Here is a 10532-nt window from a genome sequence, read left to right on the forward strand (position 1 = left end):
GGCCTAATGAGAATTCTCAACACTGGAGTCACGGATTGCCTGCAAGGCCAGTGGGTGGGGGGAGGGGGAGGGGGAGGGGAGGATGGAGGAGTTGGTGTTTGAGCCCATCGCTCCACCTGCTGTCCGCTGGTCAGCTCCTCCTGCCCACCTCCAGGATCACATGGAGGTTAGGGGATGGGGCAGGCCACAGCAGTCTCCCCTGGACGCCTCCCCATCACGCTCTCTTCCGTCCCTCAGCCACCTATATCAAGGTTTACCTACTTGAGAACGGGGCCTGCTTGGCCAAGAAGAAGACGAAGGTGGCCAAGAAGACCTGTGATCCCCTGTACCAGCAGGCTCTGCTCTTTGACGAGGGGCCCCAGGGCAAGGTGCTGCAGGTGAGTGTCATGGGGCCAAGTGGGGCGGGGCAACTCTCAAAGGCTGTAGTTTAAGATGGGTCTCATTTATGATTTATCTTGTGCCAGACGCATTAAATATGCTTTGCCCATTTTTTGTTACAACCCGGTGAAGGTGTTTTTCTCCCTGTTGATTCATAAGGACACCAAGGTCTGGGGGAATCACTCGATTGCCCCCAGGTTGCACAGCTGGTAGGTAGAAGCAGGGTTTGGCCACCATCTTCTTCCACCTGGTGCTAACGTTGACCGTCCCGCTGCGATGCAGCAGCAGAGCGGGAGCTGTGACGCAGGTCCTGGACTCTCAGTCTGCTCGCCCCTCAAGAAGGTTGTCATCTGGGATGCTGGGAAGCTCTGGAAGTCAGACCCAGGTTCTAATCCCAGCTATGCCACCAATTCCTGTGTATCTTTGGGTTAGTTAATTCACCTCTCTGAGATACGTTTCCTTTTTGTGGAAATAATAATACATAGCACCTCTACCTAGATGGTTGTAACAATTGAGATAATGTATATAAAGCCTGTAGGGTCGGGCCTGGCACATCTTAAGTGCTCAGTAAGTCGCTGCCCAAAGTCGGTGTGAGTCCTGCCTCTCTCTGTCCTATCTGTGCCCTGGCAAGACTTCTACATGGTTCCTGGACCCACTGCCCAGCCCTGGAGTTGGAGACGTGGCTCAGCTCCTCTCTCTTCCTCCCCACTGGCAGGTGATCGTCTGGGGAGACTATGGCCGCATGGACCACAAGTGCTTCATGGGCATGGCCCAGATCATGCTGGACGAGCTGGACCTGAGCGCCGCGGTCACCGGCTGGTACAAACTCTTCCCCACGTCCTCAGTGGCAGACTCTACGCTCGGCTCCCTCACCAGGCGCCTGTCCCAGTCCTCCCTGGAGAGTGCCACCAGCCCCTCATGCTCCTAAGGACCTCAGGAAGAGGCCTGGATGCAGTGTGGGAAGGGGTGCTGCCACCCCCCGTCTCCTCCCCTGTACATAGTCTTCACGTCTTTCTGGACCCCTTGCCTTGCTGCATGCCTGTTGGCTACTGGGCCTGTCCCAGCTGGCAGTGGAGACTCGTGTGTGTGTGTGTGTGTGTGTGTGTGTGTGTTTGTGTGTGTGTGTGTTTGTGTGTGTGTCTGTGTGTGACCATGTTAGATCTGTTCATTTGTCTGGGTGTATTTGGTCTTAGTGACTATATTGGGCTGAAATCCATGTCTCTCTGTGTCTCGTTGTAAAGCAACCCAAAGGAGAGTTGCATGGTCAGGACTCCACTTGAGTCCAGGGGTGGAAGGGGGAGACGCAACCGTTGGTCCATCCCACCTGGTCCTAGGCTCAGGGCAGAGCCTGCGTGTCCCCACCTGTGCCTGTTCTTGGTGGTCCCTGCTTAGTTTTCTGTCTTGTTCTTTGTTCCACCTCTGCCTCTCCCAGCGCCTCTGCTCTTTTTTGAGGAATGTAGCGTCCACTGCAGCTGGCCACACCGAGGCCCCTCTGGGAACCCTGACACCCCTCCTCTTCACTGAGCACTCTGGCTGCTCTTCCCACCGAATGCATCCACAGCATGTAGCATCTCACCTAGCGCCCTGGCCAGGGCTCCGGGAGGCAGACGATGCCGGGGAGCTGAGGGCTCAAAGACCGCTTTCTCCCTCGGGCTGGAGCCACCTCCTTCCTACAACTGAGATTCAAGGAGGTGTCAGTTCCCAGGGTTGCAGGCCAGGTACCTTGGAGGAAAGTGCTGGTACCTCCCTTAGAATTGTTCACCTCGTTTCCCTCCAAGCCTCCTCACCTGCGACATGCCAAAGGAGCTCTCCCGGTGGACCCCAGGTGGTGTGGAGTGGACGGTCTTGACATGCAAGAGGTTGGCCTCATAGGGATGTTACCTGCCAAAGTGGGCAGCCCCTGGCGGCACCTGTGTCCATCCCAGGCCCTGAGGGTGGCCCTGTGCCCCTCTGGGCTCGTCCTGGAGGGGCCTGGCTTGTTGAGGATGTGCCTAGGGCAGGGCTGCTGGCAGGAATGAGGAGGGCTGGGTCTGACTTGCTCTGAGAATCCTGTCCGACCTTTGGGGATTAGCTGCCTGAAGTTGATTATTGGGGGCTCTATTTTTGTTTTCTTTTTTTCTCTTTTCCAGACCAGGGTCCATGTCTGGGAGCTCAGATTCACTGAGGCTTCAGCCTCCTGGCTCCATGGGCAGCTTGGCTGTAGACTCTAGACCATCACAGTCACCAGCTCTGTATAAGCAATACTCACCCCTCTCAGCCTCCCTGCCCCCTGCCCTCTGCCTCTGCCCTCTGGAGGGTAGCCTGGCCTGCTCTAGACACCGCGCCTGCCTCTGCTTTCTTTCCACCCTTGTCTGGTTGGAGCTTCCCAAAGCCACTCAAACCCTGACCTGATTGGACAGCTGGGCCCTGGGGGGTGGGCACCAGGGCCTGGACTGGACCTTGTGAGATGTCTGCTGGGAATCCTGAAGTCTGGCTCGGGAGTGCCCAAATCTGTCCCTCTCCTTCCTCAGGTCTAGCATGAAAGGCAAGAGGTTGCCCAGGAGGTGGACACAGCAGCCCTTGGGTTCATGTCTGGTGGGGTGGAAAGAGGCAGCAGGAGGGGTCAAGGTCTGGGACAGGCTCGTGCTCTGCCTCTTTCCCAGATATCACCCCTGAGAGCTGCACTGACTCTAACCCGCGTACGTGGGGATCCGTGGAGAGGTGCTTGGACTCCATCCATAAGCGAAGCCAGACGGGCCTGGAGGTGGATTCCGAGGCAGGCAGGTGGAGACAGAGGCTAAGACAGAGCCATCCTCGCAGAGGGGTCCTTTCTGGCAGGACCCACATTAGGCTGAAGCCAGGGCCTGGCCACCTCCCTCCCGTGAAAAGCAGGGGGAGAAGCCAGGTCCCCACTGGTCCTGCCCGCAGACAAAAAGTGGGTGAGGGCAGTAAGGACAAGATAAACCCCTGGGCTCCTGACTCCTGCTGGAGACTCCATTCCTGTGTTATCATGGCGGGAACGCGTGTGTGTGTGGAAGAGAGACAGCTAGGCTGAGTTTTCTCTTTCTGCAGAAATTCTCTCCTAGGGTCAGACTGGGTAACGCATGCATTTCTCATGTTTCTAAAATAAGGCAAAGGGCTCTGTGCTCTTAGATCCTAGGGTGGGAGTGGGGGTGGGAACTCGCTTGCAAAAGCATATTTCTGTGTCCTGTGGGTGATGCAGAGCAGCCACCCTCAGAATGGTTGACGATCCTTGACGCCTTTGGGGTGGTGGGGTGATTAGTGACCCACAGGATAGCGTAGACATTGGCTGATGCAGCATCGAGCGGTGATACGCAGGCCATGCGGTTACCCGCAGGGAATGGGGGTGTATCAGTGAGGGGTGTCACCCTCGTTCCTCTAGAGGCCCAGGAAGACAGGAGGAGCTACCAGCAGAGGCTGCTGCTGGGGAGCTGGCCCCTTGCCTCTGAGGAAGGTTGGCTGGCACAGGGAAAGTTCTAGCCAGAGGTGGGGCCTGACGTGTCCGTGACTTGGGCTGACCTGCCTACGACCCCCAGCTGCCAAAACTGCCCAAGAGTTGGGCCAATCCACTGTTCCACCTCGATAACGGGAAGTCATTCCCCACGCAAATTGATGTTGGGGAATTATTTTTAACCCTTTGTACCAAATTAAGTTACTAACCCCCACCTGGATTGTTCTCCCATGAGGGTAAAGTCAAGTGAGGCTCCGTGTATGGGTGGTGGTGAGTGGCTGGATTTAAGGGTCTGTCTCTCAGCCTCCTGGATGCAGGGGCTTGTTTGAAAAGCTGTCCTGGAGCTAGCCTGTCCCAGGAGAGGAGGGAGCACACGTGTGACTGCTGGCCTTCCCTGGAGGGCGCAGCATCTGTCCCTTGAAGAAGGCATGGCGGGGAGGGGAGGAACATGATCCCCCCCCCAGACACTGTTAGATGCAGTGTCCTGGCTCCACATGCCCCTTCCTTACCCCAGGGGACCCTGGGGCTGATGACAGGGTTGGCTGTTTGTCATTCCATCTTCCTCTGCTCAGGCAGGATTCGTGGACGATGTGGCAGAGACAGCAGTGGTCCTGCAGCAATGCTGGGCTGAGGGCAGGAACCATGACAGATGATTCAGAACATCTGTCTTCACGTTTCTGCTCTGATCGAATGTCCCACTTCCTTCATAGACTCTTTCCCTAAAGGGAAGTTCGTGATGGGTCTTTGGTATGAATCAGGCTTCGGCAAATGGGGCCAAGTCTTGGTTCTTCCCTGAAGAATCACATCCCCTTTGTCAGGCCATCTCCGAAACTACTCCCCACCCAGTCTCTGCCCCCACCCAGCACTCCTAGGAAAGGAGCCCTCAGGAGGCTCTCAGTATGCAACAAGCCCAGGCACTGCCAGCATTTCAGGGGGCCGAGAGAGAGGGTGCCCCTCTAGCTCACCACTCGTGGGATCACTGGTTCTCCCAGGGGCCTGACCCCCACCAGGGCAAGCATGCCTGAGCTCTTCTTTACTGCCAGCCTTGAGGAGAGCAGAATCCTCCCACCCCTTTTAAAGACACTAGAGCCCTCCAAGGGTACTTTTTTGGAAATGAAATGTAGCACAATCTTAGACTGCGTTACCAGGAGCCCTGGCACGCAAACAGGGTTCTCGCTGCACACCCTGCTGTCCAGGAGATGCCGTGCTCCTTCCCCGCCAGGGCTCCAGAGCTCCTGATACCTCCGATTCCCCATCTTCTTCAGCCCAGAAAGCATCAGGGCTTCAGGAAGGCTGCTCTTCCGCTTCTTGGATTGCTTCCTGCACTGTGGGAAGCCCGTGCAAGCAACTGCTGCCTTTGCTTGATGGTGGAGGCAGGTGACGTGTCCTTCAGGGCCCGGAGGTGGTCCAGGAGGGTTTCTGCAGTGGCTGCAAGGAGAGGGAAAAGAAGAGGCCTGCTGCCCTGCCGACTGCTCCCTTTCTCTTCCTCTCCCCGGAGTTTTCTTCTCCAATATCCCGGCACAGAAAGAGGTTCTTTAAAATGCTGCTTCCTATACTGGATTACTGTTCACTGAATGATCAGGAAGGAGGTAGGAATGTAGACTCATCCCCTGCCTTCTCCCTCAAGTCTGCTTTTCACTCAGGTCAGAAGAAATTGGGTCAAAACAAAACAATCATGACTGCAGGGCAGGAGAACCCCGCCCGATCCAGTGAGGCCTGATCGGGGCTGGATCAGCCTAGTTGGGCTGGGAAAGGCTTATTTTGAAAGAGTGCCTGAGCATCTCAGAGTGACGTCAGTGATGCCAAAGAGAGCAACTTGGCCTCCTCGGGCACCAGCTCTGCCAGCTGAGCCGTGCACGTGCAGCTCAGGTGTCAGCATGCCCGATGGTGGGACCTTGTTCTCTGACAAAGGGCTTAATCTTTCCATGTAGCAAAGCAACTTCCCTTCCCCCAAACCCTGAGCTCAGGCTTTTGTGGGCCCAGCAAGGCTGTGCCTGTGAAGGAAACTTGCGTTCTCGCGGAGGCCCAGACTGGCTTGGGGAGGATGCTCGTCAAAAAGCACGAGTGTTACTGCTCTGGGAAAACCTTCCCAGGCTCTGATTGGAAACTTGGCCAGTAAGGACAGGAGCCTTCGCCCTCCCTGGGAGCTCACACTGATGCCAGGAAGGGTCCTTGGGACTGGGTTCCAGAGAGATTGGCAAAGAGAAATGGGCCCTGGGAATTCCAAAGGCAACAGAGCATCCGCCCCAATGGTCAGTGGCCCGGACTGCTGGCTGCGGAGAATCAAAGGCTATTGTATACAGAGAAGACCTGTGCAAGACTCCTCACTTTTCTGGGCCTCAGCTTCCTCATGTGCAAAACCAGAGCATTTGCTAGTTACTCCATGGTTCCCTCCAGGTTTTAAGTCTAATCTGGAGTTGACGAGGGTCTTGAGCCTGGTGCACCTGGCACCTGGTTCCACAGGCTGGTTCCTTCCAGACCCGGGTGCCCAAGCTGGGTGCAGGTCCTCACCCATCCATGCCCAGATGCTGCTTCCGACAAGAACTCTGGGAATCCTAACAGACTCTTCTTCTTCCACCTCTTCCTGGTTTGTTGTTTTCTTACGTAATGAGATAATTAAGGGTTGTCTACAATGGACTTTTTCCAAGGTGCTGATGTGATGTCACAACCTCAGATGCATCCTGCGTAGGTCAGTATCCCCACCAGCAGATGAGGCTGGGTTGGTCCTCATTTCTGCTTCTAGAATGAGAAAATGGGAGAATTTTAAAGGGAGATGCTCTCTGATGGGAGGAGAGAGGGAACTTATTTCCCTTCAAAGTATTTTGCTTCTTGAAACAAAAAATTACTCTTCTCCAGAATGTCTTTTACCAGACACCATCTCAGCAGGCAGAGTGGCTGCTGCTTTCTTAGGAAAACTTGGCCTGATTATTCCATCCACTCCTTTAGAATGTAAATTCATAGGAGGCAAGAACCCCTTTTTTAGAATTTCCAAATGCATCCTGCAAAGAGAGAGAGCAGATAGGGACTGAGAAGCACACTGTTTAGATAAGAAGCAATTAGCCTTTTATATCTGTGCTCTATACATTTTCTATGTGCAGCATCTTTCCAAACTCGTTGTGGCTCCCAGGTGGCAGGTGGATGGATGGGAAGGACTGCTGGCTGTTCCTTACAACACTCTTGCCAATTCCCTTGAGGAGAAAATTCTTCACATGGCTTCTGCATGTACAGTATTTGGGCAGCAAAAAATGATTAAAGTCCGTTTGAAAATGGTTTCATGTGTTGCTTTCTGAAGACGGTTCTTAATTCTAGGAGAGAGAAAACAGGGTTCCAGGTGACTAAACGAGGAAGAAGATGCCTTGTCTGAGAGGCAGAGAGAAGTACATATCAGAAAAAGGCTGACCTGGGCTTCTGACTCCTGTTTGGGAAATCTTTTGCCACAATGATGTCATTGGGCCATGGAATCTGACTGTTGCAGGCAGCTTCCTGGCTCTGTCTCCCAGGATCCCTGCTTACAAGCCCTCAAAGCCTTCTATTCCCACAGATTCCACAGAGGATGCCCAGAGCCAAATAGAGGGAAAGATAAGATGGAGCTAAGGCCGCTGCTTTTGACCCACTGCTGCTTTCTGAGCTCTTGGGTCCAGTAGCTCTTCTCAGGCATGTGTCTGGGGCACTCTTGCTTATTTCAGCCACACCTGATACAAGCAGTAAACATAGCTGTTGACCTCCAGTGCCGTGGCACCTGGAACACCCCTTCCTCTCCCTCAAGGAGGGACACAGCCACTTCTGGGCAGTGCCAGTGTCCTCCTAGGACTGGGTCTGGGAGTACAGAAGATGGACAAAGTATAGTCATGTCATAGCACGTGCTTGCCAGGGGAAAGGCTGACATCGGCCATCCCAAGAGCCCTTCAGAGTGACCTCCACTGCTTTGGCTCTGGCCCTGGGCCTTGCAGTTCCAGTGGGCACCACCTGTAGATGTGGGGCCTATGAGACCTATGTATAAGCTCTGGTGCTCCTCAGGTTCTGTCTTTCACTTCTTTCCCACTTCTGCTCTGAGACATCTCATGCACTCTCATGAGTTTAAGAACGTCTGTGCTTCTAGCCAGTAAAATTTTCAAAAAAAGGAAAAAAAAGACAAGAGGGACAGACAACAAAAACTGAGATCCAGAGAAGTTCTTCAAACAGAAGGAATATTGTACATACCTCATAGGGTTTTGGGGGGATTCAAGTGAGGTAATATGTTTAAAGTGCTCAGAACGTGCCTGGCACATAGCATTTACTATGTTTGCTATTATAAAGCGAATGATGGAAAGGCTGAGAGGTAAGAAAGAAATGTGAGCAAAGAAATAGATTAGTAAATATTAATATATACATTATAAAACTATAATAATGCTTACTTTTTAAAATTAAAACATATGCTAAAATATTGGAGAATAGTAGCACATAAATTGATCCTTGGAACGTTCTGGGAGGCTAAAGACATTGAATAACTTCAATCTTCCTTAAGTATCCATTCTAAAATCTAGAGTAAATACTAAGAAAATAGAAATAGAACCAAGTAGATTCAAAAATCCTAAATACAAACTATGAAGTCCAATAGTGTATTAAAAAATGATACATCATGATCAACGGGTGTTAATCCCAGAATACAGGAGTGGTTCATTAGAAAAATTCACTGTAATTCACCACATCAGTAGACTAAAGGAGAAAAATAATTATCCTAATGCAGAAAAAGCATTTTATAAGGTTTAATCCTATTTGTAATAAAACTACTGGCAAATAGAAGGTAACTTTCTTGATTCGATAAGAGACATACACAAAAAAAACTATAGTTAATATTATGTTAATGAAAACACTTAACATATTCTAAGATCAATGCAAGGAGAATTAATGATGTTTCTTGGACCTGTCAGAGAACTGATGTTGCAAGGCAAACTGCTACTTTGAAATCTGGAAAGACAAGCACATACAGAGAATTAGAGCTAGTATATGCTTACCAGGAGAACCCACTGGAGCCAAAAACGGAGTGAACACTTAAATGTTAATATTAACTAATTGCTGGAGGCTGAGTGTGGAGTAGTTTGAGAATGACAAACAACTGGGGGCTGGGAAGGGTGCATATTTTTATGGACTTTTTCTCTAGGCACCTACAGTAGAGACCTGAGAAAGATCTAGTGGTTTTATCAGGGGGAGGGGAAGAGAAAAGTTTTGAAAAACATCCAGAGCCTCCTCCATGACAAAAGCCTTCTCTCCAGGGAAAACACTTAACCAGAGCCCACCCTACCCTGGAGAAGGGCATTTTCCCCATTCTAGGGCCCTCTAGATTTCCTGTCTCACCTAAGGGGAGAAGAAAAGCTAAGAAACACTTGTGAAAAAAATCACAACACAGGGAAATAGACCCATTAAAAGAATGAGGTGCAATCATATTACAGAATGCTTCCTCTGCTCCGCAACTTATCCCCATATGAACAGGGGCCTAGTGGCTTACAGTTGAAATAGCTGTAAGACACAGCCTCTGAGAGAAGCCCCAGACACAGCCTCTTAGGGAAGCCCCAAATCAAGAGGTGGAGATAAAGGGGCTTCCCTGGTGGCACAGTGGTTAAGAATCTGCCTATCAATGCCGAGGACACGGGTTCGAGCCCTGATCCGGGAAGATCCTGCATGCCGCGGAGCAACTAATCCCGTGTGCCACAACTACTGAGCCTGCGCTCTAGAGCCCTTGAGCCACAACTACTGAAGCCCATGCACCTACAGCCCCTGCTCCGCAACAAGAGAAGCCACCACAATGAGAAGCCCGTGCATCGCAACAAAGAGTAGCCCCTGATTGCCGCAACTAGAGAAAACCCGCGTGTGGCAACAAAGACCCAACACAGCCAAAAATAAATAAAATAAAAATAAATAAATTTATTTTTAAAAAAGAGGGGAGATAAAAATAAGGTCACCAGAGGAATTTGAAATCTATGACACACATAGTTACACTAAATACAGCCCAGCTCCTAGCCAGACTAACATAAAACCACACATTAAGGCCTATTTACCTTGGTTCCTGTTACCAATATCCTGTTACCCAATACATGATGTCCAGCTTTCAACAAAATATTAGACATACTCAAGGCAAGGAAAAAACCCAGCCTGAAAAGAAAAAGCTGCAGAGCCAGAATCAGATATTATACACAATGGGGAGTTATCAGGCAGAGAATTTAAAATAGCTATGGTTCATAGCTATTGTTAATATATTAAGGGATCTAATGAAAAAGGCAACATGCAAGAACAGGTGAGTAATGCAAGCATAGAGAGGAAACCTCTAAAAACAAAAAACATGGTAAAAATAAACTAGCAGAAATGAAGAACGCCCTTGATAGTCTCATTCATTAAATGGGACATGGTCAAGGAAAGAACTAGTGAGCTTGAAGATAAGGCAATAGAAACTTCCCATACTGGAAAAAAAAAAAAAGTGAAAATAACAGACTGGAACATCCAGGAACTATTGGAGATTTCTAAAAAGGAGTACCATGTACATATTGGGAATACCAGAAGGAGAAAAAGTGGAGCAGAAATATTTGAAATTTGTAATGGCCAAGAATTTTCCAAAATTAGTGACACCAAACCATAGATCTAGGAAGCTCAGAGAACATCAATTAGGATAAATACCAATCAGCTTATACCTAGGCGTATCATGTTTAGGGGACAAAAAGATCAATACAAG

At 50.6% G+C, this 10532-nt stretch overlaps 1 protein-coding gene across 6 annotated transcripts in view; it reads left to right on the plus strand.

The window, feature by feature from the left end:
- Window positions 1-7099, plus strand: part of RIMS3 (regulating synaptic membrane exocytosis 3) — a 39864-nt gene extending 32765 nt beyond the window's left edge. For all 6 annotated transcript variants that reach the window (XM_067010626.1, XM_067010629.1, XM_067010625.1 and 3 more), the window contains 2 exons: window positions 238-377; window positions 1094-7099. In XM_067010626.1, the coding sequence (XP_066866727.1) occupies window positions 238-377; window positions 1094-1306 (353 nt within the window). In that variant the 3' untranslated portion in view covers window positions 1307-7099. The remainder of the gene's footprint in view (window positions 1-237; window positions 378-1093) is intronic.
- The last annotated feature ends 3433 nt before the right edge of the window (window positions 7100-10532 follow it).

Source organism: Kogia breviceps, chromosome 1 (assembly GCF_026419965.1).
Source record: "Kogia breviceps isolate mKogBre1 chromosome 1, mKogBre1 haplotype 1, whole genome shotgun sequence".
NCBI lineage: Eukaryota > Metazoa > Chordata > Mammalia > Artiodactyla > Physeteridae > Kogia > Kogia breviceps.